This window comes from Haliaeetus albicilla, chromosome 2, assembly GCF_947461875.1.
Source record: "Haliaeetus albicilla chromosome 2, bHalAlb1.1, whole genome shotgun sequence".
Classification (NCBI taxonomy): domain Eukaryota; kingdom Metazoa; phylum Chordata; class Aves; order Accipitriformes; family Accipitridae; genus Haliaeetus; species Haliaeetus albicilla.
In genome coordinates, this window is record NC_091484.1 from 74,143,353 (window position 1) to 74,167,921 (window position 24,569).

The 24,569-nt window shown below is 44.9% G+C and overlaps 1 protein-coding gene across 1 annotated transcript in view; it reads left to right on the forward strand.

Moving 5' to 3' along the window:
• Positions 1-24,569, forward strand: part of ACVR2B (activin A receptor type 2B) — a 106,325-nt gene that overhangs the window by 62,417 nt on the left and 19,339 nt on the right. Inside the window, exons 2-6 of the mRNA XM_069778252.1 lie at positions 16,190-16,397; positions 20,129-20,238; positions 21,602-21,753; positions 22,884-23,027; positions 24,124-24,267. Of these exons, the coding sequence (XP_069634353.1) occupies positions 16,190-16,397; positions 20,129-20,238; positions 21,602-21,753; positions 22,884-23,027; positions 24,124-24,267 (758 nt within the window). The remainder of the gene's footprint in view (positions 1-16,189; positions 16,398-20,128; positions 20,239-21,601; positions 21,754-22,883; positions 23,028-24,123; positions 24,268-24,569) is intronic.

Below are 24,569 nucleotides of genomic sequence, written 5' to 3' on the forward strand. Positions count from 1 at the left end.
GAGACACTGATCGCTTCAGTAAAAATACTTCTTAATCTGGAAAAAACAGCATTTCGCTACTTGGATTAGCTCACAAATCCTAAATAATAATACTGTATAAATATATGAATGTCTTAAAAATACATTAAGTCCTTCTTTCCCACTGAACATAACGTTTGTGATGGGAGCGAAACCACTGCTGTGTTGGGCTGTGCAGGGGGAGGAGAGAGGGGCACTTACAGCGAGGTGACAGATAGAAAACCACACGCCTGCGTGCGAGAGCTGCAGTTGCCAAGGTGTGCTCTGCAGACCCGTTACGGTGTCTTACGTTAAGCTTTTGTTGTTTAGGTAACACAGAAAGTTTGGGATCTTCTGACATTGAAGAGTCAAATATTCCTAGTGGCTCGTTCCTGACCCGATGTATAACCTTGGGCTTGGAGCTGTGCCTCCTCCTCTGGCTCTCCCCACCTGCGGGAACTGGGATAATGACATTTGCTGCTGTTTGTAAAGCTACGCAGGCATGGAGGGTAAAGTAAACCGGGATGCTTCTCTGGGCTAGGATGCGGGAGGCTCCGCTCGCGGTTTCGGCTGAGAGCCGATGCGTGAGGTTGCTCAAGATGCGACGCAGCCTTTGTCTCTCCTTCTTTAGGCAATATCGTCTTTGGGAAGAGACTAGCGCAGTGAGGACCAGATGTGTGTTAAGCCCTTGGGGCCATATTGAAATGCAAATGGAAATGAAATAGTGTATTACCTCCAAGAGCAGTAATGGTGGTGTATAAAGATGAAAATGCCATGTTGGTAGATCATCAACATCAAAAGGGGATAGCTGGGTATCAGCCCTGCTGACAATGCTTTGTCCTGCTGGGAAACCTGCATGCAATGCAATGTTGTATTTGGGGTTTTGAGGTCATTGTTACACAGATTATTTAAGCCTGGATGCATTTTTAGCTGGACTTTGTCTAAAGAATAAACATAGCCAGGGCTGTTTTCCAGTCATCAGCTAAACAGCCGGATCGAGGGCTTGAGTCAGCGATCCTTGCAAAATGTTACTGGCTGTCTTCAAAAAAAATTTCCTAACACTTTTTGCTTTTGAAAATGTAATCGTGCATAAAGTGATGCACGTTATTGTTACTTCGTAAATGATTCTGGTGCCTGGACCGTGTGTGTGTGTGTCTTGGCTCTGTTTCTCACTTGTGTGTATGGTGCTTTGCTTCCTGCACGCATCCATGTATGCCTGAGATGGCAACCTAAAGATGGGAGTAGACCTTTTCCAAGAATAAAAGAGCTTAATTATGTCCTTCTGAAAAACCAGTGGCACAGGGACAGGAGTTATATTTTTGCTACTCTAGGGACGTGTGGCTTGTATCAGCATAACTAGCATGTAGTCCCTATCCCACTAGAAAAGCCTGCTGTAAACAAGGGACTCCAGCTCTTGCTGCAAGGCTTGTAGGTCTGCCCTTGCTTTTCATTCAATCTGTAGAACTGCTTTTCAGTAGAAACGCTGGTATCGTTCAGATTTTGCAGTGAGATAGCTAATGCCCATTAGTTATATAGTTAGAAATATACCTTCTGTGGCAAGGAAGACAATATGTTAATTCCTCGCTATGCTGAGATCAAAGGTGGTTGTGAGACACCAGCTTGGACCGAGCACCACGGTGACTTTTCCTCTCTGCTTAGATTTTTCAAAACAGTGTAGTGGCTTGTAGATACTTAATTTGAGACATTTTAAACACTTTTTTGTCCCCTCAAGGACAAGGCACCTTTTCAAGATAGTTTAGGCTGGCTGCCCTGCATGAGAATCTTTACTCCCTTTGAAACTCTTGGCCCACATCTTCTTCCAGAATACAGCTGGGCAGGCACGGCGGCTGCTTCTGCTTCAGTGTAAAGGTCACTTATGATGTGTTGTTAATGAATAATTACTACTGCATGCTTCCCTCTTTAAATGGCAGGGGCATCCTTGCTACATAAAACATTAAAAACTTGTTAAGATGGAAAATACCAATGAACAGATGAAAACCCTGCACAAAATCTCTGTCCATTGGGAAATGGTTTCAAGCGTTGATCCAAAGGGGAGTGGGGATAGGCTCTGGCAGGGAGGAGCTTGTGGAGACGTCGTGTCCTTCTCCCAGCAGCTGTTGGCTCCAAATGGCACTTCTGGGCTCGGGGCAGTTGTTCAAAGGGATTGGGTTCCTCGAATCCCAACATGAAAAGAAATGCAGACTGTCTGGATAGCTCAAATGGAAATCAAGAGCAAAGCCACAGTCAATAACGTACTCTGTTTGGTTTACCGGTAGGTGCTTGGGTCTTGCGACATTTGAAGTATTTTTAAATGACGTTTTTTAGTTTGAAGACATTTAGTATAGGAACTGGACAATGGGCAGACTAGGCCAGAACAAAAGCCCACCCAGTGGCCTGACCCTATCTATTGCCAAAAGGTGCCTGGGGAGGAATGGCAGAACAAATAGGCGCGCATGGTTCTTCTTAAAACATTATGGGGCATCTTCTGGGAAGGGCTTCCCCGCATCACCTGCCCTTTGCGTGAGGAACTGCCTTCTCCAGGTTTGTTTTGAACCTGAACCGCACCATCTGTGATTGTTTCACCCTCCATCACTTGTTTCACTCTCATCAGTTGTCTCACCCTTGCAAAGTAGGGGCCATCTTACAGATGGAGGAGATTGGTCAGCAATGTTGTTCTCCAGTTTTAATTCAATACGAAGAAGAGTTCATCTCTTAGTGCTCACCAGAGGTCCCGGGATAGCTAGAATAATAAGTTATGTTTTCCTGGCATTATTATATTAAAGAAAGTGAATCCTGTACTAGAGTATTTATATTGAAAAGCTTGAACTCTGCTGTAATACCCGCAGGAAATGTGTACATGTAGCGGTGGACTGAAACTCTCCTATAGTCTTTATCTTTGCTCTGACCTCAAAAAGAAAGATACAAAAGGTGGAGAGTTTCCCGTCCTTGTTGCTGCCTTGCCTGGGGCAGGTGTGTTCACCTGCTTGTTGGTGTGGAAGCAGATGGACGGTCCTGTGCTCTCCAAAAAGTTATTGAAAGCTTTGTTTGCTCTTCTCCGATGGCTGCAACGCCTTACCAAAGTTCAGGAAAATTGGCTGAAGAGCACTGAGACCTGTGTGTTCAAACCTAGTGGGTAGTGTAGTGGTTTTATTGCTCAACCAGCTGCTGTCATAGTGAAACTTTTCACATTGCCTTGGAATTTTTTATTATTTTATTTAGCAAAAAATGGAATTTCTTGGTGGTATGTCTTCCATTTCTGTTCCTGCTGATTAACAGGCGTCTACAGTAATGCCTCATACAGTACCTTTTTATTAGAGAGGTGGGAGTATTTTACTTGCCTTTGTCCCCAGGTATATCTGAACAGGGGGAGGCAGTGAGAAGATGTGTTCAGGGTTGCAGTTTGCTCATCTCTGTGTAGCTGCCGGACCTCCATGTGTATGTTCCTGCAGGCACCTCTCTCATCTTACCAGTCATGCACACAGAGGTGAACAAGTCCTTATTGCATCTTGTTGATGAAGCTCTTGAGTAGAAAGGAAGGGGTTTGACTGCAGCTTAAAATGATCATGTTGCAGGTTATGGAGGAAGTATTTGAAAGATTTTTTGCAAGGTGGTTTACACAAGAATGAATTGATCCTTGGTTACCCTCTTAGTGAAAACTGGAGGAGAAGGAAGAGAAAGAAATGTAAAGTATCTTCAAATTTTGGAATGTTTTGCTCTGTCAAGGTCAAGGTCTGACCTACTCTCTGATATCGGGAAAGGTCTCTGCACTGAGAGGTCAGGTTAGTAGAGGGAGGATTTATATAAAATGATTGCTTAGAAATTCAGCTAGATCTTGTGTGGTGCTTTGGACATTGATGCCTGTTTATAGTCCTTTTTAACTACAGGGAAACCAAGGTGTGGCAAGTCAGGGGTGACTTGGGGCAGTTAGTGGCCTTGTGGTGGAATCAGGATGGTGGCTTTGACAGCAGAGTGGTGCAGGGTGCTCTGGGTCACAGCTGGTAACACTCAACGTGATGAGAGTCACCAGGGATCAAGCGTCCTCTTGTCACCACAACAGTAGTGTAATCAAGGCTGACAACCATATAGTGTTGTTTTTCTTTCAGAGATCCAACTGTCTCCATTATAGAATCACAGAATGGTTTGGGTTGGAAGGGACCTTTAAAGGTCATCACCGGCCATAGGCAGGGACATCTTTCACGAGACCAGGTTGCTCAGACCCTCACCCAACCTGACCTTGAACACTTGCAGTGATGAGGCATCCGCAACTTCTCTGGGCAACCTGTTCCAGTGTCTCACCACCCTCATCGTAAAAAAAATTTTCTTCCTTATGTCCAATCTAAACCTACCTCCTTTCAGTTTAAAACCATTGCTCCTTGACCTGTCACTACAAGCCTTGGTAAAAGCCTCTCTCTGTCTTTCTTGTAAGCCTCCTTTATACATTGAAAGGCTGCAATAAGGTCTCCCCGGAGCCTTTTCTTCTCCTGGGCTCTCGTTGCATTTCCAGTGATAAATCCGTCTAAATACTTGTGGTGTCCCAGAAAATGCCCAGGCAAGGGCACCTCCATCTCCTTATTCTCATACATCAGCATCTGAATACGTGGGAGCAGTATCAGAGATGGGGCTTGTGGAGATTCCCACCTATCTGAGGTTAGGAAATGTCTAGGAGTACAGTACTGAATCTTAGAATATTACTTTATGTTGTTTTGCGTAATATTGGAGCCTGGTTACCATGGGAACGGGCATCTAAATAGAAAGTTGAACTGGAAGGGAATGTACCCAGTTTCTGGGGTGGAGCTGTTGAACTCGTGTCATCCAGAAAGCTTGGACACGGATGGAGGGTAAGTGCTTCTGCTTCCATGCCATGTGTGCACTGTGGTCCAAAGTGTTTTAGTCTTCCTTATGGATTGAGAAAACTATAAAACACCGGGAAGGAGAAGATCTGTCCAAGATCCAATTATTTTATTGCTTTCCACTTGTGAAACAGGCAGAGTTTCAACTTTCTGGGACAATCAGCTTAGAAACATTTTTATTTCAAAGTGGAATCTGGATGCCAGTGAGCGCGTGTAATCAAGATGAAAGCTAATAGGTGACTTTATTCCTGCCCCCCCCCTTTACATAACATCTCTTCAGCATCTTTTATAACTTGTCTTTAGAGAATCACTGCAGTTATCCAGCCGTTTCTTCCGTGCCTTTCATTATTGTAACAGAAACAATCACTGGAAATTGCATGATGGTATTGGATTGTGCTACATTCCTTCCTCAGGTCATTTGACAGGAGCTTTTTTCAATAGACCCAAAGGAGAAAGGTACATTTCTGTAAACATGAGACAAGTCCTAGATGTGCTGTAGCCACTTGGGAGAAAACTCCATTGTAAGAGAGGCTTTTAAAATTGCTCATGTGGGATTTGCCATTAAAAGCGTAAAGACGGGAGAAATGGACTTCTGATTCAGCTGACAACTTGCTTCTCATCCTCTGAAGAATTTTAGGAATGTCTTTACTTCCTTTTGGAGGGCTTAAGGCTAGTGTGTGATTGCAAGGGCTAGAATGTTGCTTTTCTTCCTGCCTCCCTTCTCTTTCAGGGGAGGTTCAGCTGCCTTTGCATGCTTTGACTGAAGCTTGTTAACTCTTGAAATACCGCTGTACCCTGGGAAAGAAGCTTTTAAAAGTCAGTGGTTTCTTCATTTGCAAAACTTGAATGAACTGGAGATCTAAGATGTAATGTAAAAGATGTCGCTTGCTTAAGGAGTTATCAAGTATTTTCATGCATACTGCTCTGGGCTGAACTGAGGAAACTGATTGGGATGTGGTAACGCATGCTTGTCTTTCACCAGTGTAACACTGGCTGTAGATTGTGCTAGTGCTTGTTGGTGCACTGTACTTCGATCATATTCCTACCCTTTGAGCTAAAATGCACCAGGGTGTCAGAGCATCAGTGATTGCTCACATGCTGGGGAATGCAGGTCGGACTGACAGCTAAAATTTGCATGTTTTATTCTCTAGAGCGTGGAGAAATACGTGAATTTTGTCATACTGTATTTTGTATAATACGTGAATGGTCTTTGCCCAAAAGGGCTTAATTACCCATCAGTACATTGAACTCTCAAGCATGCTGTAGGGAGCCGTGGGCTTTGCTGTGACACAGGGCTCTACAGAAAGAGCTGGGCAAGCATCCCGCATGTGCTCCCACAGCATTTCTTCTGGCTGAAGCCCTTGGTTCCTCTGAAGCAAAAGTTTGGTTTTCTCAGGGGAATAAAGTAGAGACCCCAGTTGGGATCAGCCAACAAATGTCCATCACCACACTGGAACTGAGGTTTGAACTTACACGTCTGGTAAGATTTTCCCTCTGCCACTGCCTCCCCTTCAGCTGGCTGGCGAGGAGAAGCTTAATGCCTGTCAAGCCATGGAGTAGCAGAAAAGTAATCTTAGAAAGCTGATTCCTAGATAGAGAGAATCTTCTTCTACTGACAGAGTTATCAAATTAATTCTTCCCTGAGTTCCCACTTGCTCATGTAATCTGCTGATTGAGTGAGTCATCTCTGTGGTGTATTTGAATTTTGGTCAATGATGGAGTTTAAAACAGTGATTTTGAACCCTGTCCCACAGTTTACAGTGATTGTGCTTTTTCTATTTCCTTTCTTTTTCCACCCTGCTGAGAAAACTGCCCAACTTCGAGCTTTAATTATTCAAGTGGAAGAGGGTGACAAGAAGACAAACAAACATCATTTAGTTCTTGGGGGCACGCTTTCCTGATGCTTGACCTTTTGGACTTCCAACATCTTCTTGTCCATTTACATGCATTACAGTTTTTCCAATTACCAGTGAATTAAATTTGGAATTGTGGTATTTGGAAATGTCAAGCAGAATCAATAGAAAAGCACTTGGGGCCCAATCTTAGTAGACTCAGCACATTTTTAAAGCATGTGTGAAATGTCCCTGCTGATAAATCTCAGAGGACCACATGTAGATTATGAATTGAGGTGCTGCTTTTTGGGTACCGAAGCTCTCTGTGGCTTGCCAGGTGTGCCATGTAGTGTTAGACACACATCAGTCTCTCCCTGGAGAAGACCTTAGAAATCAGCAGCTCTGAAAGGCATTTCTGCTGGTGGCAGCGGCACGGGAGGATGAGGACGGTGGGATGGAGCAGGCACACATGAAAGAGCTGGGAAAGGTATTGCCACGTGGTTATTGCTGTTCCTTAAATCTCTGCACTCCACAAGGAGATGCTCCCGTATCCTCAGCCCTTTGCCTGGAAGGAAATTTCTTTTGCAGGCTTGCTTTGAAAGCTTTTCAGAACTTCGCTGTGTGGGGGGAAAATATTTACGAACATACGTGATTTCACTTCCTCCTCCCATGCTCTTTGGAGACCTCATGCTGGCTCCCGAGGAGAATGAGAGAGAACAAATGATTATGTTTTAAATGTCATTTCAGAATTTGTTGCATATTTTACCTTAGTAATTTGTGGCATCTGGTCAAAATCTGCCCTCTATTTGATTTTTTTAGGAGTATAGTTGGAAATATCTTAATCTTGTAATTAAACTCTAATATTTTCTGTCACTGAGGCTGCAAAGTTTGGGGGCTAAGAAAACCTTCTCGATAGCTTATTCGCACTGTGCTTAGCCCACAAGGGTCCATTTTTCATGCCAGAGAGTAGTCATTGCTGTTACAAGCCAAATAAACGGTCTGCTTAATGCTTTTATAAATGCACACCTCAAATTTAAGGGAAAAAAAAAATCTCAATAACTATATGCTTGTTTGAAAACTCGTGGTCTGGGGGGAAAACACAACCTCTTCTCTACGGAAATCCTATATGGAGCAAGGCATTTTCTTGGTGTAGTGGTGCAAAGGAAGGCAGGAGGTGTCTCCTAAAGAGCAGGGTGGATGGAGGAGAGCGGTTGGCATTCACCTACCAAGCTTGTGGCAGAGGTCCTGCATGAGATGGCATCCTTGGGGACAGTCACACAGGGGTAGAGACAGCAGCTCAGCATCTCAGGCAGTTTGGATGGGCGATCTGCAGCTTCACGTGTTCTCCAACCCGCGCCGCAGGCAGGCAGTCAGTTGTGGGGCCCTTTTTGGATGCGTAACTTTCTGTTCATCAGGGCTGACTTGATTTTGTTTTTATCCTCTTGGGTGTAGCGGAGGAGTGTGTATCTGTATTAAAAAAAAAAAAAAAAAAAAAGAAATTAGGCTTTTTTTTGTGCGTTATTACTAATCCGGTTTGAGCTCTGCTGTCCAAATTGCCTCATTTGTGACCCAAAGTGCATTTAAACATGAACTGCAGAAGCACTACGGCATTAAATGCTTTTGATTGATCTCCCTGATGGTTTTATTAAAGAACTAAAACCTTTTTTTGGGGAGACAGATACAGTTAGTGATGCGAAGGGAGAAATCTAATTACATTTTGGCTTTGTCCTTAACTGAAATGCTACAAAATAGGATTTTTCTAATGGATAACTAAAATGATCTCTTCTTTAAATAAAATATAGAAATGACCAGCTGAGTTTGAGTCAAAAATGCACTGCTTCCAAAAATTGATTAACTGCTGGCAACGTTTCTGTCCTGCCGCACACCAGTCCAGCCAGTGACCTGGCCAAACCTCCTTGGATCGCTCTGCCTGGCCAGAGGAATGATTTACTAAAGCTTTTCCTGAATGATCCTCCCCTTCAGGCCAAGAGATTAATCTCATCAGCTCTGTGCATGCGTGCGTGTGTGCGTGCACACTCAAGATTTCACTAAATCGAATAACATTGTCATCTCACTCTGCTCCGTCTTCCCTAAACAGGAATTTGCTTGGTTTTATGGATTTGTAAGGAGCTGGGTTGCTGCATGTCCTTCTCCAGATCCTTTTTCTATCGACCCTATTCCACCTAAAATACCAGGGAAATTATTCAGAAGAATTAAACCTTTATTGCATCCTTGCCCCGAGCTGGTAGTAATGACTCTTAAAACATGCTCCCTATATTTTACAAAACAGGTTTTACTAGCAGTTTGGGGGAAAATTCTAATAAAGATCTAATTCTTTTGAATAATATCCTTGTTATCTTTTACTGACTTAAGCCCAAGTTAAAAAAGAGATATATGGGGGGGGGATTGCTACACAGATGTCCGTGGAAGCTGTGAAGCGTGAGTCATGGTGTGAATATAGAAGCCCTGAGTTGTCATCCCTGGTGAGCAGGGAGGATGTATTTCTTAATATTAAAGTTCCTTTTTTAATTTTAAAAGAAAATGACTTAAAGCCTCCTGTCCTTTTGAGACTGGTTGTCAATGGCATCATTGCAGGTTACCATGGCAATATATGCTGAGATAATAGATTAACAGCCATTGATTGACTAGAAAACTTAGAGCTCTTTTATCGTGGGATATGCCAAATGTATTGACAGAAAACAAAATTCAAAGTAATATCTTCCCTTGGCGGTACACTCTTCCTGTTCTTGGTGTTGCATGGGCCCGGCTTTACCTGATCTGGCTTAAGAATCAAAATATTTTGCAATAGTCGATGCTTTACCAGGTTTTTTCAATCAGCCAGGGCAGTACCCATCCCTGCATCCAGCCATCTGGAAGGGGCAAGCCCCGGGTGTTTGATCGCTCTGTGCCTGGGCACACGCTGGCCATGGAGGTCTCCAAAGGTGGGCTTGAAGTTTTGGCTCGAAAAAGGGGCTCTGCAGAGTCAAGGGCTCGTTCCTGTTACGTGGGGCTCTGCCGTTTCAAGGCTTGTGTGAAAGAACAGGGGATACGAGCAACGAGTCTTTAAATCCTTGTGTACAGTTATGTACTTAACCACAGATGTCATCGCTAGTTTGATGCTTTGCCTAAAAACGTATTTAGATGCTATTATTTAAGTACAGCAGGAATGAAATCACCCCGCTTGGGGAATAAGTGCTGGAGCAACACTTCCTAATTGCAGATTCATTATTGGCTCTGTAGAGATGCAACTGGGTGGTCTCTCCAGAGCAACATTTTCCAAACTTTCTCCCTTACAAGCCCTCCTCTGGCTTGATGTTGGGATCTGAAATGCTAGTATCAACTATTTGAATTTCTTTAATTTGCAGCCCTGTGCGTAACTCCTGGGCAGGTGTCTGGGAGAGGAAGAGCTGCGGGGCAGCAGCCCTCTTTCCCTGCCTTTCCCTCCCTACCAGTGCCTCCCAGTGCGCTCTACGTGTGCGTAGATGGTGGTCCCCCCACTGAAGGATGTGCCAAAATTTAGTCCCGGGTTCAGAGGCGGCTGGTTTAGCATCCCGGCAGGCGCTGAGCAATGGGAAGGAGCGGGCTGAGCTGGCACTGAAGTGGCTCATCCCAGCAGATGCTGGGCTGCAAGGTAAGCGCCCAGCAGCCTCTTATTTCCCAGCTCTGCTCAACTATGCTGCGGTTTGAGGGATAGCTCTTGAAAACAAACCCAAACCTCAAACAAAGGGCCCGACTTTCATAATCACACATGCAAGAATGCATCCGCAGTTGCTTAATTGCTACATGCAATTACCCTCCAAATTAGAGGGCAATTACCCCAATTCAGTGTACAATCTCTGTCATTTTATATTATAAAATTACATGTACAAATAGCTATATAGGGACATAACTAAGTGTTTGCAAATAACTTCAGTTGCATACACAGTTTCATATGTAAAGCCCGGTGGTTTTGACAGTTAGGCAAACAGACTGTCTGGTAAATCACTCAGTGTTTATGCAGACTATTTTGACACATCCCATCTTTTCGTATATACTTTCATTTTAGCTTTTAAAAAGGGGACAGGCAGAGATAAAGAGCTGAGATTTATAGCAGCCTTCAGCCTTGGGGAAGATATTCCCCATGTATCTAATTATGAGTTAGGAGCCCAGCAACTGCTAACACCTAGGCCCAGAGTTGCTACACTGGATCTTGGCTATAATTTAGCAGCTGTTGGATAATGACACAGCCTCGGTGATCTGTCGGCAGCTCCAAATTAGGAGAGCAGAGTTTAGTCTCAGATCAGCAACAAGGTCCCATGCCTCAGCAGGCTGAAGTCCTTCAGTTCAAGAGGACCCTTTTTAATGAGCTCCCTCTGTGCCTTGCGACTCCCAGGTAGAGGAGAGAGGTCTTCCCGTGTTGCACGGCGTTTCAACTGCTCTTGCCATCATTACGTGCCTTGGTAGGTGCTGCGGGTCGTGCTCAGCAAAATCCTGGTGATGCTTCAGTCACCTGGAGCAGAATATTGACCCAAGGGAATCGGCGTAATGATAGTTTCTCAGGACTGAAGTGAAAAAGTTGACTTCCACCCCAAAACCAGGTGGTGGTGGGTAGCCTCCCTCTGCCTTCATGATGTGTTGGGAGTTATTTGGGCTTGGTGGTGTTTTGTGTAAAGGTATTTGTGTGCAGCTTTGGTTCAAGGAAGGTGTTGGGAGAAGCCACGCTGCGTCATCCCTGAAGTGCTGGGTGGATGCAGTGGGATGCCAGAAACCCATCTGCTCCTCCAAAGCCTAATTCTTCCTTAGACTTTGATTTCAAGCAGGACTTCAGAATTTATTCCTTAACAGACTATTTGTGGATTGTGGTATTGAAATGCTTATTGTTTTCACCCAGCTGCTGACACGAGGCTCTTTTCCGTAGAGAGAACTGGGGCTGATAGCAGGCTGCGCTGCTGGAGATGCCACACTCCTGCCTGATGTGCATGCTCCTGGTTTGCTTGCTCAGCATTTTCTGCAAAGTGCTGCCTACGCAGCGAGGCGGTTCTGCCTGCGGTAGTTTCTGCAGACGTGGTTGAAACATCTCTATACGATGCATACAAGTGGCAAGGGCCAGCAGATTCCACCTGTGTTTGTACCTCTTGCATGTACCTGATGGGAGTCCCCACTGGGTGGGAAATAGTTGGGTTTTTTTTTTTCTCTAACTTTTGCTTTGTGGCTGGTGGAGTTGGGTTAGGTGGGAGGGGAACAGGGGCCCAGTGAATTAAACCAAGTTCTGACAGCAGCCTTCCAACACTTGCTTAACAAATATTTTATATCTCGTTACGCCCAAGTCCTGTTGACTTTCTGCCAAAAGCTAAACATGGGTGTCCTTACCAGGCAGTGCCACCAAATGAAGGAGGTCAGGAGCTTTCCTACCACGTGCCAATGCTGGCATGAGGGACACAGCAAGAGCATCGTGGTGATGAAAGGGCAGGATTGGGGGGACACAGCCCCGTTAGTCCAACTCAAGCTGTGGTTTGTGACTGCACCCAAAGGCTTCTGTTTCAGGGAAAGCTTTCTGTTGCCAGAATTAATCTTGTCCCTTCCCTCAGCTGCTGAGGTTTGGTTCAGCACCTCCCTTGAGCCAGGTTGTGCTGCTGGGTGTTGAGGGAAACCCACTCATGTCCAACCCAACCCTAGCTGCATCAGCTGTGTCCAGTGGAAGGAGACAAGTGCTTCCAGCACCCATTTTGGGGCAATACCCTCCAATTTTTCTTGCAACTTGAAATGAGAAGCAGGACGTGGTCGATCTGTGCCTCTCCCACCTGCGTTGCTCTGCAGAAGTGTCCAGCTCGGTGTTTCTTACAGAACTCCGGTGGCCTTGGGGGAATGGGCACTTCTGTACCCATTGCCCAAGGGGGAAAGAAGAGGCAGGAAGAACTACATGGCTTCTTGGAGATGCAGGAGCTCAGATTTCCTCCTCTTCGTCACCACCCCCCCACTGTTCTCCCTCAGAGAGACAAAACCCTGTTTCAGTTCCCCCTTCCTCCATTCAGTTGAGGGTTTTAATGCAGCGAGTGCAGAGAAAGCAGTTAGCTACAAACTTTGGTCTCTGCGTGATCCATTACAGAGCAAGGTGTGAGTGTTTCTTGATGAGCTAAAGCAGCAGGTAGATTAACACCCAGTCCTGGAGCTGTGCCCTTTCCTGCTGAGACCATTTTGGGCACAAACAGAAGGGTTTCTTGCAGTCCTGAGCACCCAGTGGATGAGGATCCTTACCAAACAGCTTTTTAAAGAGATCTGAAAGCAAGTAGCAAACACACAGGGTGTTAAAGTGTCTCCTTCATGCAAGCATCCTTTGGAGCTGTTTTAAGGAAAACATGCATGTATTTAGTCATCCAAAACTTTATACATGCTTTTATTCAATTCATCTCAACTTTGACAGCAGGGGAAAAACTGCGAAAGGCCTTTCTCCTGGCGCGGTTGCTGTTTGCTGAGTTGGGTTTGTGTGTTTGCAAGCAGATCTTAGTCTTCAGCTGAAACTTGTTCCAGAAAAGACGACTGTCTTGGGGGAAGGGAGCCTGCGCTCAGCACAGGATTTAGCAGATTCGGTTTGCTGGTCCCAGAGCCAGTACAGCTCCTGCTTCACATCTTTTTAACATTCCCTTTTCAAAGCACAATGGAAGCATCAAATCTCACTGCAGCTTTGTGTGTTGCATTGGCCCTTGTTGCAGGTGGAGAAAACAGAGGCTACACAATACTGCTCGAGGTTACAGACGGAGGTGGCTGAGCCAGGATTAGATTTTGGGGCTGTTTCCCAGGCAAATGGTTCATTAAACCTTCGTGCTTTCTGGGAGATGGAGTTGGGGAGGGGGAGGAAATTTCTATCTAGGGATTTTGTTTGGGATGATGGAAATGATATTACAAAATGTATTTCAAGGACTGGACCAGAAGGTGATAGTAAGTATTAGGTATCAGCTGGAAGCCATGTGTAATATTATAATGAAGCTCAGATATTTACTTATTCTTTTATAAATAAAAAGATATCGCCCTTCCTGCACACAAGACAATGCTCCTTCGCTTTCCTGCTGATTTAACCAGTATTTAGCAAAAAAAAAAGATGCTTAATCTGCCCTAACAAAGTGTGGTGTAAGTATCAAGAGAACAAATATCAAGGCTTTAACAAGGAGTGTCAATATTGACACTATTCTGTGTTGAGGGATATTGGTAGGTTGTTTTTATTATAGTAAGCAACTTGTCAGAGGAAAACTCAGATGGAGCTTTGCAAGCGCCGATAAAACCTGCAGGTGCTATTGAAATTGAGCTCTTGTTCGTGTGTGCTTTGAATATAATTTCCAGTTTCAGAAGTCAGCTTTATGACTGTCTCATACCCCTCCTCCCTTGCAGTCTCTCCCATGATGCAGATTAAACATTCTTCCCACAAAAAAGTTACTGAAGGATTGAACACCTCTTCAGCTTGCAAAGAGATCTTCCTAGGCTGATGAGTTTTCTCCGTACCATGAAAATTACCCATCACTGAGTCCAGGTGTCAGTATCAGGAGCAGGCTGCACACATCACCCCTAGCTTGTGCAGAAACCGTGGTTTCTCCTGCAACGTTCTTGCAGTTCTGCTCTGTGCAAGGTCATCTGCACTCCTTGCTTGACACCTGTTGGCAGCAGAAGGTTGATTCTCTACAGCAGATGAGGCTACATCAAATAGATTGAATGCAATCTCTAGCTCAAGTGCCATCTCTAAAGGGCTCTCCATGCACTGTAAAACTAGAGGTGAAGCCTGCCACCAGGTAGCAGCTTGGAGACTTGGCAACTTCAGGAGTTGCAGGCTGTGGAAAGGCAGGTCAGGCTCCCCCTGGCATCACATAGGACAAGTCGTTTAAACTTGGTGCATTGAATCTTCAGTTGGAAGTAACACTCCCTTCTCTGGCTGGGTGTTGTGAGGGTACTTACATCAGTAGTGGATGGGTGTTCAGGTATGGAAATGATGAACCTACAGAAGGTATCCGAGACCTGGAGCCGGTGCCTGTGCCCAGGCTGGATGTTTTCTCTGCTGGCTGTAAGCCACTTGCTGCTTGGTGTCTTACGAGGACTGAATTGCATCACCTTGTAGACACTTTTTGGAACTGGCTGGTTTGCTGTGTTGAGTGGGAATCACAGGTTGGGTTGCATTTAGATCGTCCAGACATGGCCTTGACTGCCTTAATCTCGACGTTAAAGGTTGCAAGGCCTTTGGAGAAGATAGAGTCATGAAAGCACTGCAAAATTTTCCAGCCAGAAACTTAGTTCTGCACTTTGTAAAGGTCTGGCTATTCTGGGAGCGCAGCACTTTCATTTCACCATCCTGTGGGACCCATTTGTGTTTTCTACCCAGTTGTCAACACATTTTATTGGGATACCTATGTTTTCCATGATTGCAATCCATCAAAATAATGGTCAGGTCTGACCTTGCCTTAGGTTGGGTAATCCCAAAGAGAGATGGCTGCACGGCATCTCAGGATTTACTAAATCACGAGCTTCATGGTGCCTTTTCTGGTTGTCTGCTTACATGTCATGTTTGTTTCATTCTTCTCATTTTAAACTAATCCTCAAAATGCCACAAAGCAGAATAGTTCTAAATGAAGAGGATTTATGAGGCTTAGGACAAAACAGGTCACCTGCAGATACCAGTGTTCCCTTTACTTGACTCCATTTTTAATGGACGTGTCGATAATCAAGTTTCAGTTCTGTGCCACGGTGGCTATGGGGGAATCATTTTACTTGGGGCAGTAAGAACTCAGTCCTTTGGTACAAGGCTCTAAGAGGGGAAGGACCCACAGACTACAGAGACTCCTTTGTTTGGTCCATTTGGAGTGGCCAGAGTTGTTTGGGAAGAGAGGTGTTTTTTGCTGAAGGTCTTGTGTGGAGAGGCAGCATGAGCTGTGTCAACTGCAGCTAAAAACATGGCACTGTATCATATGGAGACTTATCTAAATAAGCCTGAACTGGGTTCTAAGTGAGGAATAGGCATGGTCTGGCCCTTCTCTGCAGGATGAATATTATCTAGTCTCAGTTACATCCTACCCGCATAAGAAACCATTTATTTTTAGGTTGTGTTTCCCAAAATAGTGGTGGAGAGGGAGAGTAAATCCAGTGTGTGTCATCCCAGCAAGCGGCAGGTAGCACCCTGGGAGGCTGCGTTTCCTAAACAGGGTTTCTGTGGTTAGAAAATACTGGGTATGGGTTGCCTTGTACATCCCTCTGTTAGGGTCCTGTGGGTGAAGCACTGGCCAGACGAAACCTGAGGGGGGTCTCAGCTGGGCTCTTGACTTCACTATGAACTCCTGTTGTGAACCTACGCAAACCTGACCTCCCCATTCCCCACCTCATATCAGCAAGGGGGAATAACCCTCCGCACCATGCTGAAGCTCACGTCGATGAGCTGTTTAGCGCCCGGGGAGACAAACGTATGCATCACGTAAAGCACAGCCACGTGGAGATGTGTCTCCCAGGATCTGTTTCTGATTTTGCTTGAACGTACTTGGGGTTTGAATTTTGCTTCAGGACCGGGCCATGGGGAGGCTGAGACAAGGGAATGCATTTACTACAACGCCAACTGGGAGTTGGAGAAGACCAACCAGAGCGGCGTGGAGCGCTGCGAGGGAGAGAAGGACAAGCGGCTCCACTGCTACGCCTCCTGGAGAAACAACTCGGGCTCCATCGAGCTGGTGAAGAAAGGCTGCTGGTTAGACGACTTCAACTGTTATGACAGGTAATAGCCTAACTGGTTTTTCTGAATATAGGTTTAATTGCTTCTCTAAGTGCAAAGGCTCGTGATTTTTGCATCAAGGAAAAGAAAGTAAGTCCAAGTCAATTGGCCCATTCATCCCCTGTAATTACTTCTGTTGCTAATGCAGCGCTCAGAATTGTCACTTATCTGCCTTGACTTTCTAAATAGAAGCTGCAAAAGACACTTTGAGGGTTTTTCGTTGTGAGGTTTGGGGTTTTTTTTCCTTAGCAAAGCTTTGATAATTTTGGCATGCATTGAAAAACGTGTTCTGTATCATCAAATAAAGAGCAATATGTTTTTCCAAGAGCAATTGGCGATACAAAGGAAAGCTTGGAATCATTTGGAGCTCTCTAGAAAAGCACAAGTATCTGGGGATGGTTAGAGGTAGAGATATTCTGGCATTTGTGATGTTGCAAAAAGTTTCACTGTTCTTCGGCTGAGTTGAGAGACAGGCCAGGAGAAAGAGTGGGGCAGCAAAAGCAATATGCGTGTTTGTGTGTCAATGCCTGTAGTGAGCTGAAAAGGAGCGAGGGTTTGTAGTACGAAGGCTCCAGCCTCATTAAATAGCTGGGAAGATAAACTAGTCTTTTCTCATTTCCCTTGATGCAATTCTGCAGAGGGGAAAGAACTACAGCTTAAGAAAATAGCGCTCTGAACTTTTCACAGTTTAAAAGGACAATGTTCTGTAGCTCTAGACTCAATGTTTCTGTTAAAAAAATCCCAACGACCAACCAACCAACCCAAACCCAACCTTTTTCAAGAAGGATTAACAGAACATAAAATTCAAGGATTTGCCTTTATATAACACCAGTGTAGGTTGATCTCACCTTTGCGCAGTTGTGCATCTTTGTAGCTTCTCGTTCCAAAAGTTTTAGGACATCAGGTCCTAAGCTGTGGGGCTTAAGCTGGGACTAGATTTGTCCCATGGCTGGAGAGTTTTCTCCCTTCGGTGCTGTACACTATCAATGCTTTTGTGCCTGTTATCTTGTCCTGACTGTAGTTGTTCCTCATCTTCCTTCTGTTATTAGTGCTGGGGTTACTTTCCCACCACACCTATTCCCTTGCCAGTTGCGCAGTCAAGCTCTATATATAGTTAAATTTTTATTCTTTCCTGATAAATCAATCCTCCTTGGCCCATTAGTCATCTTAATGCCGATCCTTCTGAGAATAGAAGGTCGCTCTAGTTTCCTACTTCCAAGCAGAAGTGTTTACTGTAAACAGATTTCTCCTTTCAGTGCCTGCTCTTGTATACAGTGACACTTGTATTGTCACTGAGTGTCTCTGTGCAGGGATGTAGTGGTTCTTAAACTTTGTCATAATATGTTGCTCTGTTACAGCGGTAAAAAGTTTCCAGGGCTCCTCACAAGCCTTTTTGCAGCCCTGGGGTTGAGCATCCATTATCCTGCAGCCTGATTCTTCAAAGCCGCAGTTCCAGGGCAAAGCTAAAAGATCTTCTGAGAATTAACAAACAGTACAAGTGTTGAAAGCAACATTTGAAATAAAGGTTAGCTTTAATTAAATAAAGGCTGTTTAAATGCAGTCTTTTTTTTTTTTTTCTTTCTTTCCTTCCCTTGAATGCCCTTGGCCGTCTTTCATGCAGGTAGTGTTGCATCCCAAGGTGGCAAAAATGGCTAAAAAGGTGATTTTTTGATCTACGGTGCTGTGCTGACACCCTTTTTGTCTCTGTCTTCATTACCTTTGGATGCCAAGCTCCTGGGTGCAGCCTCAGGAGATGCACCTGTACCTCTATCTGCAAAAGTGTCCCCTGGATGCAGGACATGGTCCTATTCTGCCGGGCTGCAGCTCCTCTTGGAGCAGAGGCAGCACGTGCTGGTACGTGCCAAGCACTGCCTCCTTGTCGCTGGAAGGTGAAAAATTCAGGAATGCAGGGGTTAGGACGTTGAGGGTGATGGCTCCTTACTCTGCTTTTTATCTTAAGGAAACAAGAACGTGGCACATGTACGTTTAAGGTTATAGGAAAAAGGTAGTGTTTAAAAATCGACTTGTGTGCTCTTCATTTATTTACACAGCCCCACCGGAGAGGTCGTGTTCACGTTCCCTTGAAGAGCACGTGAACCGCTACGAAACGTGCCCTCGCTGCCATAGAAAAATGTGTCGTTCTCTTCCGCTGTCTCATTTGTAATATTTGCTAAGTATAACATGTCATATGTACCTGGATGGCTGCCCTGAGCGCACACCAACTCAAAGACAGGGATAATGAATTGCAGATGTGGAGCAGGCTGTTTTCACTCATTAGCTTGATTTCTTAACCAACAGATTTAGCAAAGGATGTGTTTTCTCTTGAAGACTCCAATACTGATGCTGTTAAATCCAAAGGGCTTGTTATCTGATTTTACGAAAAAGCATCTGGAAACATTGCTTAACTTGTTGAAACATCTTTGTTCATTTGAATAAGTCAAATAGCTGCTTTTTTTCTTTGAAGTTTAAAAAAAATAAAAGCCTGGAAAACAAACCAAGTGCTTCCCAGCTGAGACATTGCAGGAGACGTTTTGGCTGTAGCCACTTTTTTCCCCCAAAAGGAATGAAGCACTGAAAACTACCCTGCGTTATGATTGAAGAGAGCCCTTTCCATTCTTCTTGTGGCAGTATGTCAGTGATACCACAGAAAGGGAGGCTTGGCATGGGTTCATAAATGAGTAATAATGTCAAACACATATGATTGTTTTGCTGCTTCCTCCGAGTGGTCGAAGGAAGGAAGTTATGCATATAATTTAGCTGGGCTTCAGGAAATAGTTTGATACAGTTCTCTGCAGAGAGCAGCTCTGCAACCCTAATAACTAAAAGCAGAGGGTAACGTAGCAAAAGGTGGCAGGGAAGGGAAGCAGGCATTTAAGAAAGAGAAAGAAATGACTCCTAGAGCACTGCGAAAATCACTGCACGTCTCTCTTGGCATTGATCTGTGGGAGAGGGAGGATGTGTGGAAGTGGAGTTGGTCTGATCTGTGAAAGTCCCCTAACGCCTTGCACAGTGTGGAAGGAAACCTCAGTGCTGAGAAGACTGTAGCGCTACCTTGATAACAGGCAAATACAAAAAACGAGAGCTGCAACCTGATTTTCTTAAAGGCTTTTGTGCAGGAATAAGTTTTTTAAAGGAGAAAGAAATGGCATTTGGAAATTAAACCTTATAAAAAAAACCAAACCAAAACCAAAACTTGCAGCCTCCCTCCTGCCTGCAGCAGGACTGTTGCTGCTGGTGTCTGGTGCCCTTCTAGTGCGTAGTTAGTGATGCTCAAGGCTGTGAGAGCAGTCTTAGCTCAGCCCTCATCTTTATGCGTTATGGCACAATCTTTAATTGCACGATCAAAGACTCCTCTGCCCCGACAGCATACATACGGGCTGTGGGAAAGACATTGTTCTTGGGAAGGAGGCATCTCTCCATTGTTTTTCTGCTTCTCATTCAGTTAGCGGCAGCGGCTGTTATTTATTACTCGCCATCTAATGCCTTCAGTACATATGGAAGCATTTGTTTCCTTTACGGTCTTTTCAAGGGTCTTTGCTATCCACTGGGGTATTTGAGTGCCAAGTTGTTTTCTCTAAGTGGAGACTGCCGATCTGTGCAGCGCAGCAGCAGGAGAAGGTGCGTGGAGAAGGCGATTTGGGACAGGTTTGCTCCCAAAGACAAGAGGCAGGAATTGGCTGACTTCATTTTTTTTCTCTTCCCTTCCTCGCCGTGTCTGTCCCTCCCTGATGCAGGCAGGAGTGCGTAGCCACAGAAGAAAACCCTCAAGTGTTTTTCTGCTGCTGCGAGGGCAACTATTGCAATGAGAAATTTACCCATTTGCCTGAAGTCACCGGCCCAGAAGGTGAGTGACTGGGTGGATGGGGAGTTGGGGTCTCTTCCTCTAGGCCCAGTTGGTGATGACTTTGAGTTGTTGGATGTTGAGCAAAAAATGCATCCGACAGGATATGAAGTACCATTTTGGTTACAAAGTCCAGAAATCCTGCTACGGTTCTTTAAGAATAGTTTTTTAAGGTTGTTTCGCTCTGTGGGTAAAGTGTGTTGCGTCAACACCTCAGATACCATCAGTAAGGATTAGGTTTTCTTTATGGTGCATGTTCACAGAGGGATATTACAAACCAAAATGCAGCACAAGGGGAAGAGGGCAAAGTGATTTATACAGCATGGATCAAAACTCAAACTCTGAAAAGGTATTTGACGCCTTCTTCATTAATTTTCATAGGTTACAGGTCTCCAAATACCGTGAGCATCTGGGATTTTTGCATTTGATTGCTATATTGTTGGTCTGGGGATTGAAAGGGAATGGGTGTGTGTGTCAGCTTTCAGAGTTTGTGGATATACGTCAAGGAGGAAAAGTAATAGCAGGTCCTTCTTCAGAGGCTAATAGAAAAATGATGATTCTTTTAGCTGTATGCTTGCTAAAGTAGCATTCAATAAAAATTATTAAAGCAGATGGATCTTTTCCTTAGGAGGATTTCTTTTGCTATCAACTACCTACATTTACCGAGATGTTCCAGTAGACCATTATCAGATTTTCCTGGGCTTTCCTGTTAGGTTTTTAATTGTTTACATGGGTTTTATTATCTCCTGTTATTAATGTACCCGTAGCAACCTAGTAGAAAATATTCTTTCTCTCACAGTTTTTTGTTTAATTTGGCAAGTCTTGCTATTTTTTCCTTCCCTGCCTCCAACATAGCAACATGGCTCCATTTAGTATTCCCATTGTTTGTGTCTCAACTGCACTGATGTAATTTGGAACAAGAACTACTGTGGGAATAGTGCATTTAATTGTGGCTCCGGCAGCATTTTACTAAAAACTTGACATCTTGTCAATCACTGTAAAAGGCAAAGCAACGCTGTGAGGGATTTCGTGCTCACTTAATACATTTGGAAGGGTTAAGAGGAGGAAATTTTCTGCTTTTACGTATCCCAGCAAGAAATACCCATCTTAAATAAAGGTCAGATGAAGGCTCGGCTTGCAAAGTGTGGTTTGGACCATTGTAACGCCATTACTAATAGCCATATGGAAAAAAGTAGACCGCAGAGCCTTGTGAATACTGTTGGATGTGATGGGACATGCCACTAAGCGTTGTCAACTTTGGAGTAGAAGGAAGGATGGGGTTTGGTTGCATCTGGACGTGTAGCTGACAGTGCTGTTGCGTGCCTGAAGGGTCGTTCCCCTCATTTACCCTGCTGTTTTCTCACAGTCATATATGAGCCGCCACCGCCAACGCCCTCCCTGCTCAACATCCTGGTGTACTCGCTGCTCCCCATCGCTGTCCTCTCCATGGCCATTCTCTTGGCCTTCTGGATGTACCGTCACCGCAAGCCTCCCTACGGGCATGTCGACATTAATGAGGTGAGGGAGTCACTCCCCTTTATTTGGACCTTACAAGAGGCACGGAGGCTGCTCAGTATTTATTCACATCCACTTTTGCTTCACTCTTTTTGGGTGGCCTAACTTCTCTTCTCTGTCTTTTTGAAGTTGGTGGTACAGTTGGCCTCTGTGGTGGTGTTCGCAGCCCCTGTGAGGCTGATGCGTTTAGACGGGGTTATCACCGTGTCCAAGATTCCTAAGGGATGGAGTTACACAGCCCTGCTTGGTGGCTGCCCTTCCCCCCAAACTCTCAAACCCGTTGCCTGATTTCAGCCAACTGCAGCGGAGCAGAGATCAGAGAGATGATAAAGTTCCTACCAGCTTTATGGGGCAAGGGGAGATGCTTTCCCTGTTGAAGCTCAGTTTTTATGAGCCATTAGAGAATGCATGCAGGAGGTCATCCTCATGGCCCAAAGCCATCAGGAACTGGTCCTTGCTGGCTCTGCTGTGCCCTGCGCTTTCTGGTTCCTTCTGAAGAGCGAGCAGCTACCTCTCTCTCCCTCCCTCCTCTGCCCACTACAGCCCATACTGTGAACATTTCCCATCTGAAAGCAGCACAGAGCTCCAACCCCACATGTCCTGCAGGGTTGTGTTGTTCTCCTGGACAAATGCAGAGTTTAAACAGATACGATCTTTATGATGCTGACAGACCTGTTTATTGCCCATTGCTAGGGTTATGTGAAACACACCTAATGAAGTGCAAAGCAGTGGGAGGTTTTAGGAGTAGCTGGCTGTTGGGTCACAAAGATCAAAAAGTTCCTACTTTTGGCAGGAGGTAGCCTTGAGGTCATCAATGTTTTACAGCCCAAAATAGCTCTTGCTTTGAAAACATAGGAGAATTCAGGTTTTGCCAGAGGATGGCAGGCAGCAGTTTGACACACAAAGTGACACTTGGAGGTGTAGATTGTTATATATGTTCTATACAAATACCCTACAGAGCAATATAGGGAATTTGGGGCTGCTCTTGCTGCAAACAGTACATCTAAATAATTTGTATTAAATAAGATGTCACTTCTTTACGCCACTTTCCCCATATGCAATCTCTCCATTTTTCCCCTCCCTTCGTTTTACAGTCCAGCTTCAGCTGGTGACAATGTTTTTCTCTCATGCAGGACCCCGGCCCACCACCCCCTTCTCCCCTGGTTGGCCTAAAGCCTCTGCAGCTCTTGGAGATCAAGGCGAGGGGACGCTTTGGCTGCGTGTGGAAGGCTCAGCTGATGAATGACTACGTAGCAGTGAAAATCTTCCCTATTCAGGTGAGAAGGGCATTGCAGTAGGTTCTCACTCACTGGGCTTCCTCACCGGGGCTGAGATGCTCTAAGTGCCGATGGAGGTGCTTTTAAGACCGTAACAAAGATGCTTTTGGACTCTTCTGCTGGGGGAAAAAGTTCAAGGACCTTCCTACACTTTTCTCTATGTTATCTCATTACCAAATGCTTCCTGTAGTAGTAGTTGTTGCAAGAAGGGCAATAACAAGCACATTTTGAGATCTACAGGGTATTTTAACTTTGCTGCAAATGTCCATGTTGTTAAAGTCCAGCAAGGCAGCGTGCAGCTGCGATGCCCAAAGTGCACACAAAGGATCAAAGCCCCAGCTTTGTGTGTCCTGCCTGGGTAGATTGTAAATCCGGACCCGAACCTAGCAAACAGTTTACAGCTTACAAAGGCACAGCCCCAGCGCTGTGAAAGCCAATTGCACTGCAGCATTTCTGTCAGTTCATGTCTTACGCTCTAGGAAACCTTTGAACACTCCTGACTTGACTCTCTAGGAGTTGCAGATGGAAACAGTAAAGCAATCAAAAGTCAAATGAAAGAAGAAGGACTGAAGCATCTTTGTGTTCCTTCGCTGTCTCCTTCTTCGTTAATTTTTTGCCCTGTATTTGTTGTCATAGCGTTGCTAAAGGAGATTTGCACATCTTCTGTCCAAGCCAGCTGTGACTTACTAGTAAATATTCAATAGAGCCTAGATTAGATTTTGTAATCATAACAATTACAGCTACAATGCAGATCTGGGTGCTGTATGCACAGGCTTTATTCTTGCAAGCAACCTTAGGAAATCTCGATAAATCTTATTTCTCAGTGAGGTTGAGTTTGGATTCCTCCCCCCTCCCCCCACATGTGCTTTAGGAATAGCTGAGGATAATTTTGGAGAAGGGAGACTGAGAACAGCAACTTCCAGTCTTTCTCTAGTATCTACCCTTTAGGAAAATAGCCTCATTTTGAAGGGATACATCACATCCAAATGCTGGAGGATGATATTAAGAGGACCTTGAGCAGCTCTGACTGAGCTGAAGGAGTTGTTTGCTTTAAAAGGAAGCGTGATCTTTGATGGTGCATTTCTCCTTGCTTTAGGATAAGCAGTCTTGGCAGAGTGAGAGGGAGATTTTCAATACTCCTGGCATGAAGCATGAAAACCTTTTGCAATTTATCGCAGCAGAGAAAAGAGGGACAAACCTAGAGACAGAGCTCTGGCTGATCACAGCTTTCCACGACAAGGTAACGTATCATTGCGTGTACATTTTGGGAAGGCACAGAGGCAGCTGGTTGTGAAGCAGCAGGGTTTGGTGTCTGATATTCTCCCAGAAGCTCCTCTGTAATCTAGCCAGTTTGTCCCTGGTGAGCCACGGCTTGGTAGTGGAGAAGTGTTCCTGCTCCCCTCCTTCGAAGACTCTTCCTTTAGCTTTTAAGGCTTTCCTACACAAACGTAGGATTAATAAAGGTGGGACTTGAGGAGAGAGAGAGGCACAAAAGGCCACAGCTCACGTCTGTGGCGGTCACCATCTCTTAACGTGCGTAGA